The following is a 27757-nucleotide window of genomic DNA, read 5'->3' as shown; positions in this document are numbered from 1 at the left end:
TGTTATCTAAGCTATCTTGCTGCTTGATTAATACTTGCTCTCCATCGCTGACGTTTCCCATTCTTGCCATGTCAGTGTGTTGAAAGATGCCATAGATGTTGCCCAGAATAATAGAATATATTGTATTCATATATCCATATGTTGTGATGGAAGGACCTATAAGAAAGGATCAGAATTAGTGATGCTCAAACTGACAAGAGCTCATTGTACCAAAAAAAATCCAAAACAAGTGCTGATACAACCACATTCTGCTTAAACTGCTTGTGTTACAAGTTCCACTAAATTGTGCATGTAATCCAGGCAGTCTAATGGTGCTTAACTACTACTGAAATAAGCAGGGTGCAAGTGTTTCAGTGCCACAGACTTCAGTGCAGCTTAAACATGCCTTACGTGCAATCAGTGGCGCTTTCCGCTGATGCATGTAATGGAGTATGGTTGGGACAGTGTTCAGTTGACTGGTCAAATATCGTCATCCACAGGAGTTGAGGTGTATCTCTCACATAAACGCCTCTCAACTCATTGAGGACCAGGCAACCCCTGCTCTACAGTTTTCTTTGGTTAGCAGCCCGCCAGAACTGGGCATGGGTTCAGTGGATGCATTTGTAGCATAGTACATGTATGTGCTGTGCCGACTGTGCTGAATGCAGGCTCTGCTGCTCTATACAGCTAGCACTGTTTTACAGATACATTCAAAAAGGCTACATGCATCTGTTTTGGTCTCCTAGATATTGTGCAGACCACCCAACCCAGAGTCGATGTTTCTTCTCAATCAAATGCATGTGATCTCTCCTGAACTTCAGCATTTGGGTACTAGTTCCCAGTTCCTTATTTTTGCACAAGTTTGAAATAGAGCTTAATCAGTAAACTGAATAAGGACCTAAAGTGTTTATGTTCCTGAACCTTAAAATATGCTTTGGAGTACTACATACATATCTCCATGAATAGGGAACTTTCCTCTTCAAGATAAACCGTGATTCTTTTCAGTCAAAGAGTCATTTCTGCGCAATGCACATTAATGTGTAATGACCCCCAGACAAGAATTACATCGAAGAAACTGGAGGTATGAACCTCACAGTAAGCTTTGCGACACCCCAAATCATACAGCCATATTTCCAAGAGAGTGTCCATTGTGATAAAGAATTTTATCTGTTTCTTTGAAGTTGGTGAAAATGGATTTGAGTGAAAACCATATGGGCTATCTCTGTAAGAACTGTGTATTGGTGAAAGTACGTTATTGCTGTGAAAACTGTTGATGAGATCTACTTTAAAAACTAAAACAGATGTAAGCCATTCAACTGTGGTCAGTAACTGACACTAATGTGGAAATTTAAGAAACACTTTGCACATGTGTTAGTCCAACAGGATTTATACTTTAAGAAGAGGAAATGTCCAGCAGATTGGATGTAAAGATGCCATAAGCATGTGCACACTGACTCTGAATCAAAGAAATCATTAGGAGGTACTTCTGTTCCATGTCAATATGTTCAACATTGGGGTGTTGGGCTTGTTCTGTGACTTTGCTAGAATCATTGATTTTAACCATACAACAGAAATTATTTGAACCCAGCAGTTGAAAAGTCCTAGGTGTGCGCTCCCTGTGACTTGTTAAACCCGATATTAGAGTTCCTTTGTCATGTAAAGTGAAACCCAGGTACTAGTCAGAGTAGCCAAGCGCTGTCCTAATTGGTTGTTTCTCTCTTTCCTTCAGATCTTTGACATCCATAATTTGGTGTTTCTTTCCTAGCCATTAAAACCAAGATCACAGCCAGAGTGACAGCCTTTGGTGCAGCTGAAGAGTATTGCTCATTTATCAGATAGTGATCATTAGAAAGTTTCCTCTCTTGTGCTCTCTAGTTACTTGCCCTCCCCAAAACCTGGCTTCCTCCCAACACTATCACTGTTGCTGTCCCCTCTTTTGAAAGTCTTTCCTATTTGCACATACCCTGCCCTGGCTGCTGTAATGGCAGAGTTTGCTTCCTTGCAGAATCATGCCAGTTCAGCCTCTGACTGTACTCTCTTCGTACTGCTTCTCAAAGTTTATTCTATATTTTTCCTTTGCCTCTCTCTTTTGCTGTGGTTCTCATTCCCCCACCCTGCCTCCTTTCAACTTCCATGCCAGATCTCCTATAAATAGCTTCTCCCTTTGGCAATATTCTTACCTTGCTCTTTGATGATTCAGCTTTCATGGTAGTAAAATCTCTGACCCAGCTAGTTCCTACTTTCTCTTCCTCTTCATTGATTTCTGCACCCATTGCCACAGCCACAGCCTCATATTTTCTAAGAAGTGTGCTGCCGGATCCTTTTTCTGGGGAATTCTGTCTTGCAATAACCCTCTTTTAGTATCACCACTCAGTTCCTTTCCTCCACTCTGTGTCTTGCTATTTCTGTGATCTGCAGTCTATTGATACTGTGGTCTTCTTGAAAGTGTTACCTCCCCTGTTGCTTCTGCTGATGCCTTAGGCCCTGTAACTATAGGAATAATTATTCCTTTAAGAATAAATGGTAAATTCTCCCCATGGAGGGAAGTAAATAGTGGGGTCCCACAGGGATCTGTATTAGGACCAATGCTTTTCAACCTGTTCATAAATGATCTGGAATTAGGAGTGAGCAGTGAAATGGCCATGTGCCACCATGACACCAAATTATTTAGGGTGGTTTAAACAAAACGGGATTGTGAAGAGCTCCAAAAGGATCTCTCCAAACTGGAAGAATGGGCATCTAAATGGCAAATGCGGTTCAGTGTAAGCAAGTGTAAAGTGATGCACGTTGGGGCAAAAAATCCCAACTTCAAGTATAGCCTGATGGAATCTCAGCTAGCAGTGACCGACCAGGAAAGAGATCTTGGGGTTGTGGTGGACAGCTCAATGAATATGTCAACCCAGTGTGCAGCTGTTGTAAAAAAAGGCAAACTCCGTGTTAGGCATAATTAGAAAAGGAATTGAGAATAAAACTGCCAATATCATACTGCCCCTATACAAATCTATGGTGCGACCACATACCGTGTACAGTTCTGGTCATCACACCTAAAAAGCTATATTGTAGAGCTGGAAAAAGTGAAGAAAATGACAACTCAAATGATCAGAGGGGTGGAGCATCTCCCCTATAAGAGAAGGTTACAACAGCTGGGATTGTTTAGCTTGGAAAAAGGAGGTTAAGGGGAGACATGATAGAAGTCTACAGAATTATTCATGGTGTGGAGAATGTGGATAGGGAGACATTTTTTTCCCTCTCTCATAATACTAGAACCCAGTGGGGTACTCCCATGGAGCTGATTGGTGGGAGATTCAGGACAGATAAAAGGAAGTACTTCTTCACGGAGTGCATAGTTAAACTATGGAATTTGCTATTTCAGGATCACCAATTTGGATGGCTTTAAAAGGGGGTTGGACAAATTCCTGGAGGCAAAAGCAATGGCTACTCGTCTTGATGTGCTCCCTCCAGTACCAGAGGCAATGAGCCTATGTGCACCAGTTGCTGGGGAACATGGGTGGGAGGGTGCTGCTGCATTCATGCCCTGCTTGTGGGTTCCTGATAGACAGCTGGCTGGCCACTGTGAGAACAGAATGCTGGACTAGATCGACCCTTGGTCTGATCCAGCAGGGCTCTTCTTATGTTCTTAACTTAGGAACATAGGACACTCCTTTCTACCGAGTCAGAGCATTGGTCTATCTAGCTTAGTATTACCTCAGCTTCCACCTTCAGCTTCTCCCTATCCTTAGTTCTGGACATACTTACTCCATCAAACCCGTGATCTGGCTTAACCCCTCTGTTTGATGGTTCTAATCATGCTTGGGCTGTTAAGCACCTCTGAAGGAAATCAGAGTTGGCTGCGTTTGCCTCTTTTAAATTCATGTACCTTTTCTTCTCTGCCATCTTTCTAGAACATTCTACACCAGCCTCCCCCTCCCGTTATGTTGGACTGAAACTCATCATTCCCAGCCAGCATGGCCAGTGGTCAGGAATGCTAGGAGTTGTCATCCAAAACATATGGAGAGCACCAGGATGGGGAAGGCTAGTCTATACCATTCTGATCTGTGCTTGCTCTAACAATACTAGATGGTTCTTTACCTGTGCTCTGTTAAAGCCTGTACTTGTGCCACCTCACTTCTCATGTTCTGTTCAGGGCCTTCCCTCCAAGAATGAAGTTAATGCTATTGCGTCTCACACCCTGTCCCTCTCCCTAGGTTGGATTTATCTAAATCGGTGGTTTTCAACTTGTCAGGAGTTGGGACCCTCCTGGACTCCCAACCTGCAACATGGGACCCACTTCCAATAGTCCATACTCCAGGGACAATCCTCATTATCATCACAAAGAATTTTTTATTTATTTCATTTCTATACCGCCCAATAGCCGAAGCTCCCTGGGCGGTTCACAACATTAATGGAAGAATTCCATTAATCAAGCAGAATTCTTTCCTGTCTATAAGGTTTCAGCTTTCTAATCCATTACAGTACTACCTGAATTAATAGAAAAATCAGTAGAACTCAAGAACCAGGAGAGTTGCTATCTAGCTTGTTAGTAATTCCAGCAAATTTCAGCTAATCTGTAAAAACATGAACCTCTTCAGGAGTATGCACATAAATGGTAGCACTTATTTTTTTCTTTTTAAAACACTGACTTCACTGCAGATCCCATCTAAAACTTATAATTTGCTTTTTCTAATCCGTTACTGTATAAGTACTCCACATAGGTATTTGCTTTTAATCTAATGGCAGGTTTAACCCTGGCCCTAACAACATTATCTAAAATCAGATTCAGCTCTAGCCTAGACATCATTCAACCTTGGAGACCAGTGATTCATTGCTCAGTAAAGAAGGGAAGTGATTTCTTTTCTACTCCAATTGGCAAATTCTGGACTATAAAATTCTTCCTCTTTCTATTCTCTGGCTCATCAGTTAGGTCAGCTAGTTTAGAAATTAATTGTTCCTGGGTGTCAACCTTATAATCAATATATAATAGAATGAAATATAATAGAATATAATGTAATCATATACACACACGCATGCACACAGAAAAGATCCTCCTGTTTCCTAAAAGCTCTTGCTGTCTTTAGATATGTACTGTTACTCCCCAAAACATTAATTTTCTATTCAGTCTTACTCGTTTGATCTTCAGATTTCTTACCAAACATGTCTTATCTTTTGAGAAACCCTATTTCTACTTGGTCACACCATGGGACAATGTTATCTATGTGAAGAAGCTGCGGTTAGGGGTACAGGCAGTGTGGGGCTTATTTTCTAATTCCTGAAAGGTTAATTTGGTTGTGTTTCTCTCAAAGACATGAGATTGTATGCCATCTTTCTGTGTAAAGCAGACATTATGGACACTTTAATTATTAGGCCTGAAGTCTGGAATGAAGTTTGACATTATTTTTTGTAAAAGATAAAAATATCTTGGCTGCAAAGCAATGGTCAGTTGTCTTGCTTATATTTAAAGGAGACTTTTAACTGGTATTACGAATATTTGGGCAAGTTTCCTGACTACACCTTCTCACATCCTGAGAAGTATTTGGAAGACGTTGAGGCTGGAAGTGACTTAATTGTTACCTGGACAACAGTGAAAGCATTTATAAGACTGGATTGATGTATCAACATCTACAGGAAAATGTCAACTTGTTTGTCATGTGTACCATTTCTACATTGGTAAAATGTCCCATCTTTATTTCTCTAATCCTAGTATTCAGTAATAAGTGTTTAACTAGAACAATGGAAAAGTTGGTTCAGTAGGCTTATGAGGACAGAATGTTTTTAGTAATATATCTGGGCAACTGAAAATTATTTCACAGGACTTGAAACTAGTACAAGTGTCTCTGGGTTGGATACAGAATTATATGTGTGTAACCAGGCCAGGAGAAGCAGGCATCCATGCTCTCCTTCCCATGGCAGCCCCTCAAAATGTTACTCAGGGGGTTGGGAGACCCTACTAAATGGGGTGGGCTGTGGTACACAGGGTTGAGGCGGAAGAGGGAGGTTCCAAAGAACTGGACAAAGGCACTTTCGATGAGCAACATTTCTAATCTACCCAATTTTGAGGAACTTTCCCTTTAGCCCCCCACTCCACAGCTGACCCGCTCCCCCATTCAGCAATGTAACATCTTTGTAACATTTCTAGGGGAGTGGGGAAGTATATCATTATGCATGTATAACTCTGGATCCAACTCTGTTTTGAATGGCATTTCTCTCACTGTCTAAAGCTTTATCTATTTATACTGCTGTAAATGAAGAGAGGAACTTTGTGCAAGTAAACATGTAGGAGGAATTATGATACTGTGTAATTCTTGTAACAATACTCAAGTACCAAGGGGAGTCTCTCAGTGCTGAAACCTGACCAGCATGTTTTCAAAAAATACAATTCAGATTGCCATGTTATCTTTGTGAATGTAAAAAGGCAGTCTTATCTCTAAATTTCTGGATCTTGTTCTGTAGATAATGGACTTCAATTTTTTGTTTAATATTGACAATTCCTCTAGTTCTGCCTATGATAATGTCAACAAGGTTCGGGTGGCTATAAAGAAAATCAGCCCTTTTGAACACCAGACTTACTGCCAGAGAACTCTGAGAGAGATTAAAATCCTATTGCGCTTCAAGCATGAAAATATTATTGGGATTAATGACATTATCAGAGCTCCAACAATTGAACAAATGAAAGATGTGTATCCTTTAAAGATATATGTCCTTGTGTTCTTTGTTTCAACTTTCCGCTCTGTGTTGAGCTAATGTTCTTATCTAGGTACTATCGTAAACTGTACATGAAAAACTTGACTTCCTTTAGAGAACCAGGGACACTTGCAGATCCTTCTTAGTTGGCCTAAGCCCAAGTCCCTCCTGTATCTAGTATAACTAGGGATGTACGAAAGTGACTTACCTTTCCGCAGATTATGTTGATGGTGGGAGGGAGGCGCTCCGTTCCTCCCCCCTGGAATCCTGGCCGGGGGGGGGGAGGCGCTCCGTTCCTCCCCCCTGGAATCCTGGCCGGGGGGGGAGGCGCTCCGTTCCTCCCCCCTGGAATCCTGGCCGGCCGGCTGTGCTCCGCAGGGATTCTGCAGAGCCGCCGGCCGGCTCCGCCAGCAGCCGGACATCCGGCCACTGGCTAGCAGGGACGCAAATGGTGGCAGCCGTAGCTGCCGCCGTTTGCGTCCCTGCAGTCAGCCGTGATAGGCTACGTAAATGTTTACATAGCCTATCATGGCTGATTTTAAAAAAAACAAACGTGCGTATGCAAATGGCGGCGGCCATGGCCGCCGCCATTTGCGTTCTTTATTTTGGCACGTCTTAGTCTACGTAAACATTTACGTAGACTAAGACGGCGAAAATAAGGGGAACGCAAATAGCGTAGCGTCTATGCTATTTGCGTTCCCCTTATTTTCGCCGTCTTAGTCTACATAAATGTTTACGTAGACTAAGACGTGCCAAAATAAGGAACACAAATAGCGGCGGCAGCATTTGCGTACCTGCGTTTGTTTGGTGTTTTTTTAAGTCAGCCGTGATAGGCTACGTAAATCTTTACGTAGCCTATCACATTTTTTTGTTTCATTTTTGTTTTTAACCTGGAAATGGCGGCGGTGGCAGCCGGTCGGAAGACCGGCCGCCGAACCGCTGGAGCCGCCGCCGCCAGGAAGATCCGCCCCAGGTAAGTCTCGTCCCGGGGGGGGGGGGGGGCGGGGGGGCAGGCTGTTCCCCCACCGATTTTGGGGGGCCGAATGCGCTGGCATTCGGCCTCCCCGAGATCCGTGGCGGAACTTTCATACATCCCTAAGTATAACACGGGAAAGGCATATACCTACCTACTTGCCATGCTGGAGAGAATTATCTGAAGCAGCCTTAAGAATTCTCCCAGGAGTTTGGCTGCTGAGCAAACTTTAATAGGGTATGCAATCATGCCATCTATAAATGGTCTCTGTACCATGAAAATAATATAATCTAGGGTTACTTGATCTTAAATAAGACACCAAGACATTTGCTGTGGATCATGCGTGCCTTTGTTTATTAAGTATCCAGCAATATTTCATGCTTCCTGATTTCCCTTAAAATGTCAAAATGTAAAGAACTGGGAGCTCAGAAACTCCAGTGTCAAGTAAAATGTTGGTTTGTTTGCCTTAATATGATTTACAGATACATTGTGCAAGATCTCATGGAGACAGACCTTTACAAGCTCTTAAAGACTCAGCATCTCAGCAATGATCACATCTGTTATTTCCTTTACCAGATCCTGAGAGGATTAAAGTATATCCATTCAGCCAATGTGCTGCATCGTGACCTCAAACCTTCTAACTTGCTGCTAAACACCACTTGTGATCTCAAGGTTAGTGAGTTAAGTGTCTCTCAGTCATGGAACAATGATTCTCCCCCATAGAAATATACGTTATATATGTCCCTATAAAACGTCTTTATTCTACACTTAAAATAATTTATGTGCCAGGAAAGACCCAAATAAATTATGCAAATTTAATGAGGTTCTGATCTTCCCCAGAATCAGGGGCAGAGGATGGTTAGAAAAGCAAATGTTTACTATGGGCCTTTTTGGCACGTCATGGTATTTGGACAGTAAAGTTTGTAGCAAAAAGAAATAAAGGCTGGTTGAGCATGGATTGAAAATCGCTAACTTTTTTTGTGGGTTCAGTTTTGCTCACTTTTCTTGTAGGTTTGGATGTTATCTCCATTTCCTTAATACTCAAAATGGGACCTGGAAGTGCTCCTGCTTGTTGTCATGGAGGAGTCAAGCTGCAGATGCTAACATTAACACAGTGTATATTGTGGTGTGCAAATCTGAGATAATTGTGATGAGCAGCATTGATGTAACTGAAAATAAGACGTCTCTCCTATAATACATTTATTTTATTTAATGTTAGATCTGTGACTTTGGATTGGCTCGTGTTGCAGATCCAGATCACGATCACACTGGGTTCCTAACAGAATATGTAGCCACACGTTGGTACAGAGCTCCTGAGATCATGTTGAATTCGAAGGTGAGAGCTGTGTGGTGGCTGAAATATTTTGTGTACTGTGTATGGCAGTAGAACACCTTTTTGATCAAACACAACAATGTTGTACTGAACAGCTCTTTTTAGTGGCATGCTTGGGTTTGCCATATCTCCTTCCCTATACCCTGACTCCTAGAAGATCGTACTCAATCCTAAATTTTGCATGCACAGAAATTGCACTCTAGAGTTTAATACGCCGTGATGGCTAGAACAGTTAGAAGTCTTGTGTTGGTTTGGAACATAATTTGGTAAAAGCAGAGGTAGCTTTGACTTTAAGCAGAAATCTTTGAATGCCCATTATTAAAAATGATGCAACTAAGATGCAACTGATTTCATCTGGCTTTCCATATAGCTACCTAACTGAGACCACAATACATATAGCTGCCACTGTTTAGCTTTGGAATGAAACCGTGAACATGGTGGGAAATTTAAAAAAAATGTTGCAGCCTTGTATTTCTTTGCTATTTTAATATCTGAATGAAAGTGCGTATAGGGATATCAAGTTATTAGTGGTGGGAGGCAAGAGCTGGCTAGACTGGCAGAGAGCACTGTAACACATGGTGTATTCGCATCATAGTTCGGGGAAGAAGACAGATGGTATCATGGGAAGACTGAAGCTTATTAATAGTCGGGTCCACCCTGCATTAGGGATGTGCAAATCAGCATAACCTGAGCCTGTTAAAATTCTCCAAATTCCATCTCAAAGCTTGTTCCAACTCAGTCCGTATCAGTTTGCGAGCTTTGTTTTTTCTTTTCACATGAAAATCTGCGTGTATTTTTGTGCATACTCTTCCAAATGTATGTATCAATTTTGCACATATTTCAAATGTATGCATCTACCATTGATTAAACCATATTTGTATGCATTTTTCAAAAGTACACGTTTTCGTGTGAATTTTTCAAATGTATGTGTGCCACCGAACATATTTGGAGGGGAATGCGAATCACACTGCAAACTCAAAAATGTACGGACATCAGACCACAGATTGCATCCAAGTCCATATTTGATCTGGGAGGTGTGAACTGGGTAAATCCTGATCAAAAACAAACTAAAATCAATTTCTCATACATCCCTACCCCACGTACGCCCTAAAAGATTGGTAATTCATGTTTTAATACTTGTGCTGTTCCCCAGTCTTATGCTAGCATATCTAAATCATTAGATGTGCTCTAAATTATTTAACATCATGTAGTTGAGCTAATCTATTTAGTACTACTTTTGCCTCCAAGCAATGCATACATAGGTAAGTTCTAGTGCACTACAGCTGAAATACATGTTGTCATATTTTTAATTATTTCAGTAACAGTTATTTCAGTGTGCAAAATATACTATTTATCTTCGCTGTATGAAATAGGCTGCTTGTCCCATTTTACAGGTGGGGATATCAGTTTGAGTGTGTGTGACTTGCTTAATTCTGCAGTCATTTGAAGCTGGTGTGTCATGGTCTATGTCCAATACTTGATGTACTAGAGGATCATACTGGCTTTTTGGGCTTGCAGATTAAAAAGTCACCTGTGTGGGTGTCACATGACAGTTGAATAAACTTTATTATACATTTCTGCAATCCGGTGTACCTTTACTTCGGAGTGAGTCCCACTGAATACAGTGGGACTGGCTTCTCAGTAAATATGCATAGATTGGGTTGTAGGAGTCTTTTGTAATTTTTTGCTTCCCCTTCATTTTCCTAATGCACAATGCTTGCCTCATTGTTCAAGAACAGTTACATAAAGTACTGATTCATCTTAAGTGCTAGAACTAGAGTTCCATGTTACAAAATTACCACATATTAGCACTCTTAAACTGTAGTATGTATAACAATATAGCAAATGCTATCAACAACTGATTTTCCCCCCTTTCTGTATTTAGGGTTATACCAAATCTATTGATATCTGGTCTGTAGGTTGTATTTTGGCAGAGATGCTGTCAAACAGACCCATATTTCCAGGAAAACACTACCTTGATCAGCTGAACCATATCCTTGGTAAGGTTTTTAATAAATATATAGGTTGACTGCTTTTGTCTATTAATTGTCATTTTTCTCCAGCCTACCCAGTTTGATTTACCAGCTGTGGCCATCGCATTTTTTATTTTAAATCTGTGGCAGTCCTCTCTCCTGCTTTCACCACTCCTTCTTTGTATGCAACATTCTGCACCTCTCCCAACAGATAAGGGTGCAGACCACCAGACCCCTCTCCTGGGCAAGCTCCATTGAAATAAGCAGGAAATGAGCAAAAGCCAACTTCCTTTTCCTCATTTGATATTAATGTGTTGTTTTAATTAGCTTGCAATATATTTATAAAATACTATGTACTTGCATGATAAGTAGTGATGTCCCTGAATTGTCTTCTGTGGGCATAACAACCTTTATCAAGGGTAGAGTCCAACCAAAGTGTCAGGTTTCCTGATCCCCCCAGCACACACGCTCAGGCAATCTGACACTGGACACCCAAATCAGTGAGGTTTCTTTATTGCAGGGAATCCCTTGGCAAAAGCTTAATGGTTACACTCTTCAGAAATCATATAGCTGATGGTCAGTAGCTATAGGCTCTATGTAATTCCAGAACAGTCCAAAGTTAAACACTACTACCGTGACTGAGATCCTCATCAACGTGGTTTCCCCGTTGTCATTCTCCACGGTTCTGAACACAAGGGAAGGGGCTCTGGATTCCTGGGTACCTATCCCAGACAATCTGTTCACAGAGTTCTAACCCCGGACATGGAAGGGGAATGATTCCTGGAATGAACCCATCAGGCAATCAAGGGATAACTTCTTGAAAGGCCTAAACAACCCACACCCATAGAGAATCCAACTTCAAATCTTTTGTTGATAACTCCAGGCTACATGGTCAAGGCTCATCAAGATCAAGGGAAGGCCATACCCACACACACAAGGAGTTTCAGGCCACTGCTTTAGCACTGGCAACTCCATGCTGCGTGAGTTCTGGCAGAGGGAAGTCCAAAAGTCATAGATCAAACCCATCCTGCTGTACACTGAGCTGACAACAAACACAGACACACAATCCACAGCAGCCAGAGTTCAAGTCTGTGAAAAGCCTCACAGTACTTTTCATGGCAAGTCCTTAACAATCCAAAGTTCCAGTCCATGTGCAGAATGCCTCCAAAAGCCCAGACAATGATGGATCCAAACAGAGAAGGCTTTGGGCAATGAAGGTGAGATATTCCTAGCAAAGGCTCTTCACCTTTGCATCAGCTTAAAAGGGAAGGCGTGACTGTAAGACACCCCCTCCAGATCCCTTGACAGACAAGGGCCTTTAGCCTTTCAGCAAGGTCCTTGTCTAAACGGGGTGGCACTGCTCAGCCCTCCAGCAGTGACACTTCAACCTGGGCAACCCTTCTGCAAACCCCAACCCCCCTCTGTCAGGTTCTCACGGACAGCTTCCAGCCTCCCTGCCTGCCAAGGCCAGACCAGCAGGTGGACAGGGAGTTGGGTGGCTCCCCCTGGCTCTGCTCTGAGAACACTGACAGAGAGAAGCTCACACAGACTCTGACATTCCAGAGGCTGAATAGGCCCAGGCCCTTCCAGGCTACTTCTAATCAAATCCTGGCTATAACCTACAAGGCCCACAGCAGTACTGAAGCTGGGCCCTGACACAAAGATGTGATTTACATCTCATTGATTTCTATGAGGGAGAGTTATGCCATAGTTTAATTTTCCCATTGATAACAAAAGGGGATTGAAATAGCCTTGAAAATAAATGTGAACTATTTACCAGTTCGTGGGGGGGGGGGGATTATCCTGTGCACAGTGGGTGGAATAAGAGGCTGGTGGGAATGGTAGCAACAAGCCCCTTATCTTGCATGGTGCATATCCGTCCTAATACTCTTAAATCTCTATTTTGTACGTGTTTACTCAGACATCAGTTCCACTGTTAAGTGGAATCTGTTCTAAGATTCTTATGCACATAAGTCTTCACTATTTAAAAGATGTACCTCATTCAAGAATACAATAGATCTGGAACATGACAGATCCACAGAAAACAGACATCTCTAAATTCAGGAGTGCAAAACCACATCCAGGTGCCTATCCATATCTCCAGAATGCGCCTCCTTTGGGATATTTTGATCTGGCAAGCCTACTTCCCACTACCATCAGCCATTTTTCAGGATTTACTTCAGATGGTCTTGTGCTAGTACTCCTGGGCTAGAGCTTAATTGGTTATTAAAAGTAAGCAAAGAAAAGACTCCAAAATAATAGAAATGGTAAGAAATTTGTACTAACTTAATCATTAGTGCCAAAATGCCACCTATGTAGCTACTGTATAATCCCCCTCCCCCAAATCTAGTTAAGAAACAGCAACATATTCATATTTTGCACTGCAAACAAAATAAAGGCGGAAAGCTAGAAGCAAGTTTATTTTGTTCAATAACTAACATTTTATTTTTAGGACAGGGCTCTTTGACTTGTAAAAGTCCTTAACTTTAACCTCCCTCCCCCAACTGCCACCAGAAGAGCTTCTAAGGAACATCTTGCCCTGAGGGGGGTGGAAGAAGAAACAGATAAGTCTTGAACTCAAAAGAAGAGAAACTGCAGAAGAGAAAATAGAGAACAGGGACAGGTCAACCCAGATGGACAATAGTTGCAGTGCATACCTGAGTTCAACTGATATATTCCCATCCATCTAGGCAACTGAATCAAGCATCACCCATCATGCTTCCCCCCCCTTCTCCCATCACCATCATGCTTCTCTCCCGCCCTGCCCCCCCAATCCCTTTCCTGTCTTTTTAGATTGTGAGCCTGAGAGCAGGGACTGTCTGGTGGTTGATTGTTGTAACCCTGTCTGGGAGTATTTTGACTGAAGAGGGGGATATAAATGCTTTAAATGAATGAATGAACAAAATAGTGCAAACTTCGGCAGAACCGAGTTTGGAATTAAAAATCTCCGATCTACAAGAACAGCAAAAATTCAGCCAAAGTAAACAGGTTTGCCAGTTGAAAGCTTTCTTCACTTAGAACTTCTTTTATGACAGTCTGCAAATGCCACATGTCTCTTACCCTCTTGCAAAGTTGTACAATTTTTCCCAGCTCTGAAAATCTATTTGGCATCTTGTAAAGTTAAGGCCTACAGGCTGATCTTAATTACCAGGACTGTAGGGGAGCTGGAGCAGATTAGAAAGATATATGTGCCAGTCCCCCAGTCTTTTTGTTTGAGTTTGCAGCTGCGCTGTTAAAACATCAGGAGCTCATTAAGCGTAGCAGCTCATCTTCACAAGGGCAATTGTCATTCAATAATGGCCAGTGGTTATTTTCACAACTGGGTTAAAGTGCCTGATTTTTGCTGGGTTGTGGCCACACCTAAGCACCTGTCTACATACCTAGGACAAGACCTATCTTGTCACATAGAAAAATTGTAAACTAAAAATGTACAATAAAATGTCATAGTGTCAGTAGAAACATCCAAACCCTCTTCAAGGATATATTCATTTTTTGTTTTCTTTGGGAAGAATTTAGATGAATTTTCATTTTACCTCATTTGTTCATAATTACTTTCATTTTTCTGCAACATCAAACAAGGAAGAGGCTGGATGAGGCTATATTCTCGGTGGGGGTTATCAGGAAGAGTTGGAAGCTGTTAATGTCAAATGCAAAATGTACATGATGGGAATGGAAGTGAACTTGTTCATATGTTCCTAAAATCCTATTATACTTACGAAATTTCTTCTCCTTTCAGAGGCCTAGTTTGCACATAATGCTAACCTGTTGTTTATTTAACCCATGGTTTGTTGCCCTAGCCTAGGTTTGTCTGGCAAACAATTGAACAAACCATGGTTTGTTTCTCAGCCCTTGGGTTGTTTGTTTTCCTCCTCTTTCATCTGCTTCCTCTCTGTATTCCAAATGCCTTTGCAGAACTGTAGTACTGTCAAGTAGAGCGGCTTGATTTTTTTGCCGCTCTTGCCTGCCACCTCTGTAGCCTGACAAAATAACCCATGGTTTAAAGAAGCCAGAGTTCACAACCCAGCAACAGACCACAGTTTTGCTTCTGGGTTGTGGTTAACAAACCATGGTTCATTAATATAGCCATGTTCATATGTCATGACAACCCAGAATTCAACAACCCATTCCATGGGTTAGCATTACGTGTGAACCAGGCCATTATCACTACCCCCAGGGCAGTTAACCATAATGTAAAAACAGAGGAAAACAATATAAACACAAATAAGAAATATGTAAATTCATAGCACCAGAATTTTAAAAGGTTTTATTTGGCACCGAAGAGACAAAAGTAGGTACCAGGCAAGCCTCCTGGGGGAGTGCATTCTAAAGGCAGAGTGACACAGCTGAAAAGGCCCTCTTCCTGGGAAATCCCTGAAGATGAGGAGGCACCTGAAGAAAGGCCTCTGAAGATTACCTCAGTGTTTGGGCAGGTTTATTTGGGAGAATTTCAGGTACCCACATCCCAAGCCATGAAGAGCTTTAAAGAATAAGCACCAGCAATTTGAGTTGTGCTTGGAAATGGAACAGCAGTGAAGTTGTTTTTGTACCAGTGAAACATGTTTCCATCAACCACTCTGTTAGTAACCTAGCAGCTATATCTTAGACTAACAGCAGTTTCTGATTAGTTTTTAAAAGCAGCACGATGTAGAACACATTGCAGCAGTTGAATCTGGAAATTTACCAAAGCATGGATAATTGGCCAGGCTGTCTGTCTTAATGTTCATAGTTATCAAATGCATGCATTAGTTTTTTCTCTATTTTCTTCATTTTCTAGGGATACTTGGGTCTCCTTCTCAAGAAGACTTGAACTGCATAATCAATTTGAAAGCCAGAAACTATTTGCTTTCTCTGCCATACAAAAATAAGGTGCCTTGGAACAGGCTGTTTCCAAATGCTGATCCCAAAGGTAACTTAAAAAATGACATACAAATGTGATGGAATACAAGATGGTTGTTGTTCAGTCGTTAAGTCATATCCGACTCTTCGTGACCCCATGGACCATAGCATGCCAGGCCTTCCTGTCCTCCGCTCTCTCCCGGAGTGTGCTCAAGTTCATATTCATTGCATCGGTGATGCTATCTAGCCATCTCATCCTCTGTCGTCCCCTTCTCCTTTTGCCTTCAATCTTTCCCAGCATCAGGGTCTTTTCCAGAGAGTTTCCGCATTAGGTGGGCAAAATATTTGAGCTTCAGCTTCAGGATCTGTCCTTCCAATGAGCAGTCAGGGCTGATTTCCTTTAGGATGGGCTGATTTGACCTCCTTGCAGTCCAGGGGACTCGTAAGAGTCTTCTCCAGCACCACAGTTCAAAAGCGTCAATTCTTCAGCGCTCAGCCTTCCTTATAGTCCAGCTCTCACAGCCATACGTTACTACTGGGAAAACCATAGCTTTGATTAGATGGACCCTTGTCGGCAAGGTGATGTCTCTGCTTCTTACTATGCTGTCTAGGTTTGCCATAGCTTTCCTCCCAAGGAGCAAGCGTCTTTTAATTTCATGGCTGCAGTCACTGACTGCGGTGATCTTGGAGCCCAAGAAAATAAAATCTGTCACTGCTTCCATTTCTTCCCCTTCCATATGCCAGGAAGTGATGGGGCCAGATGCCACGATCTTAGTATTTTTAATGTTGAGTTTCAGACCAGCTTTTGCACTCTCCTCTTTCACCCTCAACAAGTGGCTCTTGAGATCCTCTTCGCTTTCTGCCATTAGGGTGGTATCGTCTGCGTATCTGAGGTTGTTGATAATTCTCCCGGCAATCTTAATTCCGACCTGTGATTCATCCAGCCCGGCATTTCTCATGATGTACTCTGCATATGAGTTAAATAAGCAAGACGACAGTATACAGCCTTGTCGTACTCCTTTCCCAATTTTGAACCAGTCAGTTGTTCCATGTCCGGTTCTTACTGTTGCTTCTTGACCCTCGTACAGGTTTCTCAGGAGACAGGTAAGGTGGTCTGGTGCTCCCATCTCTTTAAGAATTTACCACAGTTCATGATGCACACAATCAAAGGCTTGAGCGTAGTCAATGAAGCAGAAATAGACGTTTTTCTGGAATTCTCTTGCTTTCTCCGTGATCCAGCGAATGTTGGCGATTTGATCTCTAGTTCCTCTGCCTCTTCGAAACCCAGCTTGTACTTCCGGTAGTTCTCGGTTCACATACTGCTGAAGCCTAGCTTGTAGGATTTTGAGCATAACCTTGCTGGCATGTGAAATGTTACAAGGGCTAGAATATTGTGGATGTGGAGGCACTCTCCATTAAACCTCATGGTACAGAATGGAGATTTATAAACTAGGCCATATTTATGTTCAGCCTCAAATTCATTGTAACTTATAAAGAATTATTGGTAACCGGCCTTCTAAATACTCAAAGAGCAATCCTATGGTGCCTGGGAGAGCATCCCAGGATTGTTGGGAGTTCCCCTCCCAAGGCCGTGGACATTGCTATGACTTCGGGAGGGGGATTCTAAGTTCCAGTCCACTGCCCTCTCACAGCTGCTGTGGAAGGAACTGCGCTGGCTGCTTCCAGCCTCAGAGGGAGAGAAAAGGAGATTTTCCAGTGTGCAGAGAGGGGAGGCCAGGATATGAGAAATCCTATGGCCTCTCCAGCCCACAGCAGTGTGCACTCTGTAGAAAAGAATTTGATGTAGAGGCCCATCTAGAAGAGAAATACTTAAAAAGAGGCCAGAGAGGTGAAAAGCAGTCTGACAGGGCATTGGATATACGGAAGCCACTGAGCTCAGAGGTTTGTTTCTAAGGAGAATACAGATACTTGTATTATACTAATAATTTTTGCCGTTCATATTCCTTGGGCTGGATTAGATAGATTCACCTTGATAACAGAGCACTTACTTAATGGTTAACCACTAAGGGGGTAATCTATTACTTAGTATTAGTAATAGATTTATCACTACTTAAGCTGAAGCTGAACCCTGACAAGACCAAGGTACTTTTGGTGGGAGTCAAGAAGAGTTTGGGGGATGTTGACCTGGTGCTGAATGGGGTACAGTTACCCTTGATAGACCAGGTCTGCAGCTTGGGGGTCATCTTAAGACTCCCAGCTGTCCATGGAGGCTCAGGTGTCAGCTGTGAGCTGGACAGCGCTGTGCCAACTCCATCTGATACAGCAGCTGCACCCCTTCCTTCCCGACCATCTGCTCCTGTCGGTAGTACATGCCCTTGTCTCCTCTCGTTTAGACTACTGTAATGCGCTGTACGTGGGGTTACCCTTGAAGACTGTTCGGAAGCTGCAGCTGGTACAGAACGCGGCAGCTCACCTGATTAAAGGCAGCTGCCGGCGAGATCACATCACTCCAGTGCTGAAGGAGCTGCACTGGCTACCAGTTGTTTTCTAGGCCAAATTCAAGGTGTTGGTTTTGACCTTTAAAACCCTATACAGTTCTGGCCCAGCCTATCTCAAGGAGCACCTCCAGCAACACCAGACAGGCCGCTCAACAAGATCAGCCTCAGATGGCCTTCTCTCTGTCCCATCAGCCAAGACAGCTAGACTGGTGGGGATGAGGGAGAGGGCCTTCTCTGTGGTGGCCCCCACTCTGTGGAACTCCCTCCCTAGGGAACTCCGCCATGCCCCTCTTTAATGAGCTTCCGCCGCGCATTAAAAACATGGTTGTTCAGGCAGGCATTTGGGGTGGGCTAGGGTAATTTTAGAAATGTGATGTTTTTAATGTTGAATTTTATTGCATGAACTGTTTTTATTGTTGTACATCGCCCAGAGTGGCTGGGTGACCAGCCAGATGGCCGATTAATAAATTTAATAAAGAAATAAATAGTGTGGTGGAAATATAGAAATGGGACAGGCACATGTGAGATCCATAGCACATGTGCATATATACATGTTTGATGGGACAGGGCAGGGATAGGGAGTATCTTTTCCTTCTTCCTTAGCCCATACATACATAAAAATGGATGTGTGCACACAAGCACACTGTAGGCAATGGATTACAGGGACGGAAATATCTCTCTCTCTCTCACACACACACACACACACACACACACGTACGTGTGTGTACTGAGAGAGACTGCAGAAATGTCAAGAAAGATCAAAAGAGTAGGGCTGGCAAGCACCCCAAGCCAAGCAGAGTTGCATGATTTTCTTGGGAGCAGGCAATTGTCTGAATGCTATAAATTTATGTTATTTATTTATTATTAAATTTATTAATCGCCCATCTGGCTGGTCACCCAGCCACTCTGGGCAATGTACAGCATACAATAAAACAGTTTAAAACAATAAAATCCTACAGTAAAAACATTTTCTAAAATACCCTAACCCACCCCAAATGCCTGCCTGAACAACCACGTTTTTAATGCACGATGGAAGCTCATTAAAGAGGGGGCATGGTGGAGTTCCCTAGGGAGGGAGTTCCACAGAGTAGGGGCCACCACAGAGAAGGCCCTCATCCCCACCAGTCTAGCTGTCCTGGCTGATGGGACAGAGAGAAGGCCATCCGAGGCTGATCTTGTTGAGCGGCCTGTCTGGTGTTGCTGACCCAGTCCAGAGTCCCATACAACATCCAGCAACTGATGTCTAGTTATTGGTTAGGGAGGCTGGAGGGTTTGTCCTCTAATACATAATGTTTTTCAGGGCATGAGTCTCTCTACTATAGGTAGAGCTCTGTTGTCCAGTTTATCAAACTGTTCTAAATTAGAATATAGATGTTGTCCTGTACCACAGGATAGGACCGCTCTCCAAACCATACATAGAAGAAGAGAAGTACTGTAGTAAAATGGCTGCAATGCAAGGCAAACTAATTCTAAAATGATCTTTTCTATAGCTCTTGATTTGTTGGATAAGATGTTGACCTTCAACCCCCATAAGAGAATTGAGGTGGAAGAAGCTTTGGCCCATCCATATCTAGAGCAGTATTATGATCCAAGTGATGAGGTAAGGGGACTATGCTTTGAATAGTTTTGGGGTTTGGGGAGGCTAAAAAGTAAGTTACTGAACCAGTTCATATTTATATTCATATATAAGTTTATAACAGTTAATATGAGAGCTCCGTTGTGGGTCATGTGACTGTCAGGTCCCTTTGATGTCAAACTGCTTTCAAACCACCCAGAGAGCTTCAGCTGTTGGGCGGTATAGAAGTGAAAATAAATAAATAATAAATAAATCAGGTGTATTTGAGAGCAGTGCCACATTTGATGTAGCAAACAATTGCTCCATCATGTACACTGGTGTTACACCAGTGTTTCCCACGACAAACCTCTATGCGCTAGATTCTCAGTGCTTAATCAGGTTTCCCAGACATATGTACAGAATAGTTTAAAGCTATGCACATGTCCGTGCTTTGTGTTTGCTGGGAAATACCAATGCAGTGCTAGTATACATGTAGCAGTTGTGTCTGGAACCCATGAACAGAACCATTGTACAACCACCATAGTCTCGTTTTGTTCTTTGTAATTAGATTACTGTTTATAGCAAAGGAATGTGGACTTCGACTCCAGTCCATTCTAACTTAGGCTGCAGTCCTATACACTCTTACATGGGAGTACGCCCCGCTGAACACTGGGACATTTTTGAGTAGACATGTATAGGATTGATTGGGCTATTAATGCATCTTGTTAAACGTTTCAGTTTCACTCTAACTTATAGACTTGGCTATTTTCAGTCATAATCAGATACAATTTGGACCTTATCAGAGCAGAATATTGCATGAGAAGTACAGATTGCAAAAACGTTAATAGGAACAACAGATTGGCTTTTACTTCCAATTTGATTACTAAGGGCGCAGTCCTGTGCATGTTTAGACAGAAAAAAAGTTGTACAACTCCCAGCACTCCCTACTGGGAGTTGTAGGACTTTTTTTTCGTCTAAACATGCATAAGATTGTGTCCTAAACTGGTTATGTTTCATTTATTTTGGTATGCATTTTTATATCCTGCTTTTTGACTGTCAGATGCTCAAAGCACTTTACAGCATAAAAGAAAAACAATTTTAACTTCTTCCCACCCTCCTATTTCCAGTTCCCTTCGCGTTTCAATATGATGCATGGTCCTTCTATAGTTCATCCCTTTCCACATCTTATATCTGATCCCTCTATTACTAGTGTGTAACCAATTAAAGAAAACCCTTAAACAGTACATTTGGAAGGGCTGGGTAGTGGGTGAGACAGAGTGCTTAAACCACAGTGGTTAATATGGTTTCATCTGTAATTATTATCTATGTTGTGGAAAGTGGGGAAGGAGAGGGGAGTAGGAAAGTATATAAAACTAAAATAATAAAAATCACTGATTTCAGTGTGTAAGGTAAAAAGGTAAAGGTGTCCCCAACCAGTCGTGTCCGGCTCTAGGGTGTGGTGCTCATCTCCATTTCTAAGCCAAAGAGCCAGCACTGTCCGAAGACGCTTCCGTGGTCATGTGGCCGGCATGACTGATTGTGTATATGGGCTTGCAGCCCAATCCTAAATGCTGTCATGTAGAACTGAATTCCACCAAACCCAGAGGGATCCATTCCCAAGCAAATGTACATCAGGATTGCAGTCTTAGGCCACAGTCTCACACGTGTGCACACCCAAGGAGTGAGCCCAAAACAGACTTAGTGGGGTTGCTTTCAAACAAACATGGGGGGGGGGGTGTCGTTCTTTTTTAGAGTACTTGAGTGGCTGCCTCTGTATTTTATAGCTAAGAGTTAGTCTTCAAATACTGATTATAGTAACTGGAAACTTAGAATATTCATGTTTTGCAGAGGGAGTCATAGTTCAGCTGCTTTGTTTCAGGTGGTTAATGTTTGACAGAGTACCTCTAATAATAGCCCTGTTCCTAAGTTCCATCCATGGTTTCAAAAAACATGTGGAACAAACTTGTAAAGAGGGCTACTAAGTATTAATGCAAGTGATTTCATGTTTGTTTGTTGTTTTATTTATGTATTTTAAGCCTGTAGCAGAAGCACCCTTCAAGTTTGACATGGAGCTGGATGACTTGCCGAAGGAAAAACTGAAAGAACTAATTTTTGAGGAAACTGCCAGGTTCCAGCCAGGATACAGATCTTAAATGGCGCATGGGTACATTAAACCTCACAATCTATGTGAAACAGACAAAAGAGAATAACAGACACAAAATGTTAAACATTTCTTTAAAGTAATAATTTGATAAGTACTGAATTACTAGATTTCACTCGTAATTGTTATGGTTTTTAAGTCAGAAAATCTTTCTAAAGAAAATTGCTGCATAAAAATTCAAGCATATTGCTTTTTGCAACAAACCTTGGCATTTGAATAAAAGCAGTAGTTGTAAATGAATATTCAAAGACTATTCAGAACATGGCTTAATGAGTTGCATAAAATGTTTGTGTTTAAGCAAATATGTTCATATTTTTAATGAAAGGAGAAATAGTCCAAATGCCTGATGGCTTGAATTAGTTTTCCTAAAATGTCTCTTGAATGCTTTCCCTTTTTACACAATGGGAGAGTATTCGTCCCTATTGCAGAGGGAATCATGTACGAAGTAGCTAGAACTTTGCATAATAATATCTAAGACATATGCACTGCTGAACCAGGGTACAAGAATTTGGTGCTTTAGTCTGGGAATCAATACTTTCTCTTGTAAAACAGAAAACTGTCCTGCCTAGAAGTGGCATAAATGTGCTTAACATAAAGACAGAAATGTCGGTCTGCTTTCAAAGCGCACTTGTCTGCTTGTGCATCGCTCTTCAACCAGTAGATTAACCCACCATAATGTGGCAGCCCCACCTAAGGAGAGTTGCACCAGTGGTGTTGCTCTTTTCTGTTTAAGTGTAGGCTGCAGCATACATTCCTAGATGTGCATCCACCTATAATCTTGCAGAGAATGCTGAGGCATACCTCTGAAAAATTGTGTAAAGCTTCTGTCCTGCCTAGGGTGTACAAAGTAACAATATTATACATGCCGATAGGAAGGAGAGAGAGAAGGGGGGAAATGTCCAGAAATTAAGATTAAACATGATGGTGGTCTCCTGCAAAGCACATTCTTTAAGGAACAATAAGTAATTTTCTTGTAATGTAGAAGAAGGTCTGAGACACACGGTGAAGTCAGATATGATGTAGATCTTGTAAAGACTAGATTCCCTCAAGTTTCTTTCAGTAATCTGAGAAGGATGCTGCTTGTCCACTGGAAGGCTAGTAATCACTTTGAGCTTTAAGTTAGTAATGAAAATGAAATGACTTTTTAGTAGGGGGGAAAACAAACTATTGTACTTGAGCACAATGATATAACATTGCAAGAAGCTGGGGTGTAATTGGGCTGTAATGGGAGACTTAAGGAATACCTAACAAATATTCAACTAGAAGAGTAGCATATTTAGCGGGTAGAGAGGATGGCAGAACAAGAATTAGGCCTCTTCAGTCTTCACTAAGATATTTGTATACTGGATCACTTCATCTTTATTTTAATTTGGATTTTCCATTTTATTTATTTTTTCATTTCTATACTGCCCAATAGCCAAAGCTCTCTGGGTGGCTCACAAAAATTAAAGCCACAAAGTATAGCATAAAACAATATAAAATATGAAAGCTTAAAAACACAATACAACCAGAATAAAACCTAGCAGCAATGCAGAGATTTAAAATACAGATTTAAAACACCAGAGCTAAAAGACTAGAAAGCTAAAACGCTACAATACTGGAAGAATAAAAAGGTTTTCACCTGGCACCGGAAGGAGTACAACGAAGGCGCCAGGCAAACCTCTCTTGGGAGCTCGAGTTCATTCCCGAGCTGGGGTGCCACAGCAAAAAAGGCCCTCTTCCTAGCAGCCACCCACCTCACTTCCTTTGGAAGGCTCACAGAGAAGGACCGCTGAGGATGATCTTAAGATCCAGGCAGACACATATGGGAGGAGGTGATCCTTCAGATAACCTGGCTCCAAGCTGTTAAGGGCTGTGATGTTAATACCAGCACTTTGAATTGGGCCCAGAAATGGACTGACAGCCAGCGCAGCTGGAAAAGTACTGGCGTAATGTGATCTTGTTGGCCAGGCCCTTGTCAATAATCTTGCTGCTCTGTTTTGGACTAGCTGAAGTTTCTGGACCATTTTCAAAGGCAGCCCCACATATAACGCATTGCAGTAATCCAGATGAGAGCATGAATAACTGTAGCTATGCTATCTCTGTCCTGGTAAGGGCATAGTTGGTATATCAGTGCTCCGTGCCACTGAGTTCACCTGTGCCTCAAGTGACAGTTCTGGGTCCAAGAGCACCCCCAAACTATGAATGTGATCCTTTAGGGGGAGTGCAACCCCCTCCAGAACAGGTTGAACATCACCTAGTCAGGCAGATGAACTACCCACTAACAGTACCTCCATCTTGTCTGGATTGAGTCTCAGTTTTTTGGCCCTCATCCAGTCCATTACCGTGCCCAGGCATTGATTCAGAGCAGCCACTGCCTCACCTGGGTTGATGAAAAGGAGAGGGAGAGCTGGGTGTCATCTGCATATTGATGGAACCTCAGCCCACACCTCCAGATAACCTCCCCAGCAGTTTCATGTAGATGTTAAACAGCATAGGGGATAAAAGAGAGCCCCGTGGAACCCCATGGCATAATTGTCAAGGCACAGAGCAATAATCCCCAGCACCACCTTCTGGAATCGGCCATCCAAGTAGGAGGGGAACCACTGCAGTGCAGTGCCTCCAGCTCCCAACACAACCTATCCAGAAGGATACCATGGTTGATGGTGTCGAAAGCTGCTGAGAGGTCCAGGAGAATCAACAGGGTCACACTCCCCCGTCCCTCTCTTCTCCATTTTATGGACCTTTGTAATGGTCTACATCAGGAGTGGGCAGAAAGTAGATCAGGATGTACTGATAGATCTACTGTGATATGCAGTAGATCAGCAAGTTTCTGACTCCCAATCATTTAATAATAGTGACAATAAATGCTTTTTCCCCTCTGCCAAATTAGGCAAAAATTAAGGGGGAACAGCAGCAGTTATGGTGCTTGAAAGGATTTGTGTGAGAGCTCCAGTTCAGGTATTGAAAACAAATTCCTAGGCTGAGCATGTGCTCAGCAACATCTTGTTTCGAAAATCTATGTTCACCTTCCTGAACCACTTCTTTTGCACCAGGCACCTTTTTTGCATTTGGTGGACCTCAGGGTTCTAGTGAAAAACAAAGTAGATCCTACAGACCTAACGTCTGCCCACCCTTGGTGTATCTTGTATCAGTGTTAGTCCAGTGCTCTCTGGTTAAATCTGGTTGTAGAGCATAACTTATATTTAAATGGTAACTATTTGATGCAACTTGTGATGTCCATAGAGTACGAAATCCCATATTGTTTGCATAATGTACTTGCTCTACTCTTTTTGCAGATATTATGAAAATTCTTTCAGATTACTGGAGAAATCTATTGCACAGATCTCTCTCTCTCTCTCTCTCTCTCAGTATATGAAGAACTTCGTACTGCTGCCATTTTTTTAATGCTGTAATTTGTCATTTGTGTTGTGTCATTTCTAATCTCCGGTACGCTATTTTTTTTATTTGTTGTTATGCATGTGCACTCGATCCTTCATTAAAATTTGTTTCCTCTATATCTTTTTTTCTAGGATAAAGGAGTTAAAGGGCTGGGCATACTCCACATAGATGTTCTCTTCCTGGTTCTTTATCTATGGTCATGCCTTGTGGCCTATTTCAGCGTATCCACTAACCACATCAAGCCATTCAGGAGGGCCATCTCTGGTAGTCCTGGCTTTTATGCTTTCAACAGATTCTTTATTTATGCCTGAAAAATGGTTACTGATATTCCTTTGTGTAATATCCATTACTGACTGACCTTTTTGCAGTACTGTCTTTCCATACATACTGCTGATAATATGTTTAAATGGCTTCCTTTTCTGATTTGAAAGATACAGTGTTTTGTTTCTGATTTTAACCAAGGTGGTGTCAGACAAAGATGTTTACACCGTGAACCATTTTATTTCTTCAGTTTTGTTTCTGGCATTTTTAATTACTTTTAAAAGGAAAAACTACAATTTAGGGCACTTTAAGTCAGTGGCATCCTCCATTCTTTAGCACTTCTTTAAGCATGCAGTGATTTGCTAACATGCACAATGCAGATTGACAGAATAAACCTTGTTTATGTACTTGTTCTAATTTCTTGTTCTGTATATGTAAATGAATGCAGGGCATTTTACTAGGACATCTAGAAGTCTTGCTTTTTAACCAAACTATGAAAAAAAAACCTCACATTCTCACCCCTTTAAGAGGTCATAGGTACTTGTGCAATTTTGAATTTTAATGGTACTCCCAAAGCCTCTGCTGTCATATTTGCAAGATGTGTAGTGCAATCCTAGGTGTGTTTACCCAGAAGTAAATCGCATTGAGTTCAATAGGAAGTAATAGGAGTAATCCTATGTCCCCCCAGACAGCGTCTGGGGGGACATAGGATTGTTTGGTTTCTGGGCTCCAAGATCAGAAACAGGGCTCCGACCTGTAAGCCCAGAAACCGCGCTCCCCACCCCCTCCCCATCGTAACCAGCATGTTTCTGGCTACATCGCCACACTTGGAAATGGAGCACAGAGACAGGAAAAAGGGGGCATTCCCGGGGGTGGGGAGAGGAGGAGACTGGGGCAGCTACGGTACAACATATACTATGGGTGCCCCAGCCTCCTTCCCTCCCCCTCCGAAGCCCCATTGCTAGACGGGCAGAATTGCCCATCTAGTAGAAATACAGAGCATCTGGAGAGTGGAGGCGAAGTTTGGAGGCTGCCAACTATCTTCACAGTATTGTGCCCTTAGGGAGTGTATTTAGGATTACAGCCTTATACAAAGTAGAGGCTCAATAACTTGCAGAGTGGTGAGAGAATAAAACAAAATCTCATATCTGATCATTTTCTTTTGTAGAAAGACTCCCACGTGGTCTTAATAAGTAGAAATACTCATGTGAATATTGCAAATGGTCTACCTATTGAATACCAAGGAAACACTTCTTTTATCTTTACAATCATTGAATATTACATGGAGGGCTCTGACAAAGGAACACTGCATCTTGAAATGAGAATGCTAGAATTTACTTTTGCTGCTATAGCATGTCAGCATCTTGAGTTTATTTCTTGTAACTTGCCCTGTGGCAATGCACTCTCAAATCCTCTATGTTTGTGACGCTGAACTACTGCTCAGCCAAATAATCATAAGGCGTTACTGATGCTGACTTAGGCCCACCAAACAAAGCTATCACTAAATCATTTTTCATCAGTACACCCTACCTAATTAATGACAGCTCTTCGAGTATTTGTTTCTGAAATTGTATACTGTGGAATTTACTAGGTGTTATGTTCCAGTGCAGTGCCTCCTTTACTTTTCCCCACTGCTCTGTGGTGAGAAATTTGCCTTGTTCAAGATAATTACTGTGCCCTCGCATGACTGTTAAAAGCTTTCTGTGCAAAGATGATTGTCTAAGTGCCACATGCCTACAATTGAAAAAAGTTACCTCTGAATTGTGTTAAATTAAATTCTGTCCAACAAATACCTTAAAAAAAAAAAAAAAAGCTTTGTCTTAGCTGTTCATTTTTCTGCTCTGTTGTATTTTGGCAGCCGTGAAGAATAGATTGTATAAAGACTGCTTACTAATATGAACAAAAACGCACTTGTAATTAATCAAAAATAAATTTTAATCTTGTATCTTTACATTAATCTTTCAAATAACTTTATTTGCTCTTTGAAGCATGTAAATGGGAATCTGGCTACTGTAGTATTAAAGATGCTTGCTGGTGGATAGCACTAATTTTTCCCCCAATATAATTTAGAAAGCCAATAGACTAGACTCTCAGCAACCCTATCGTTATGCATATTTACTGAGTTCAGTAGGACTTACATCTTGTTAGTCATAACTAGTGTCATTGGT

The 27757-nt window shown here is 42.0% G+C and overlaps 1 protein-coding gene across 4 annotated transcripts in view; it reads left to right on the top strand.

Annotated features, from left to right (window-relative positions):
• Window positions 1-27539, top strand: part of MAPK1 (mitogen-activated protein kinase 1) — a 29903-nt gene extending 2364 nt beyond the window's left edge. The window contains exons 2-11 of one of the 4 annotated variants that reach the window (XM_084820499.1): window positions 1355-1459; window positions 5438-5643; window positions 6471-6653; window positions 8113-8302; window positions 8850-8966; window positions 10849-10963; window positions 15711-15842; window positions 19722-19831; window positions 21823-21950; window positions 25460-27539. In XM_084820499.1, the coding sequence (XP_084676625.1) occupies window positions 5606-5643; window positions 6471-6653; window positions 8113-8302; window positions 8850-8966; window positions 10849-10963; window positions 15711-15842; window positions 19722-19831; window positions 21823-21939 (1002 nt within the window). In that variant the 5' untranslated portion in view covers window positions 1355-1459; window positions 5438-5605 and the 3' untranslated portion in view covers window positions 21940-21950; window positions 25460-27539. The remainder of the gene's footprint in view (window positions 1-1354; window positions 1460-5437; window positions 5644-6470; window positions 6654-8112; window positions 8303-8849; window positions 8967-10848; window positions 10964-15710; window positions 15843-19721; window positions 19832-21822; window positions 21951-25459) is intronic. The other 3 variants (XR_014785814.1, XM_084820500.1, XM_084820498.1) reach the window with 3 other exon arrangements.
• The last annotated feature ends 218 nt before the right edge of the window (window positions 27540-27757 follow it).

This window comes from Heloderma suspectum, chromosome 13, assembly GCF_057233095.1.
Source record: "Heloderma suspectum isolate Gila_16-S chromosome 13, 16-S_ref, whole genome shotgun sequence".
NCBI lineage: Eukaryota > Metazoa > Chordata > Lepidosauria > Squamata > Helodermatidae > Heloderma > Heloderma suspectum.
This window is presented reverse-complemented; position numbering and strand designations above follow the sequence as displayed.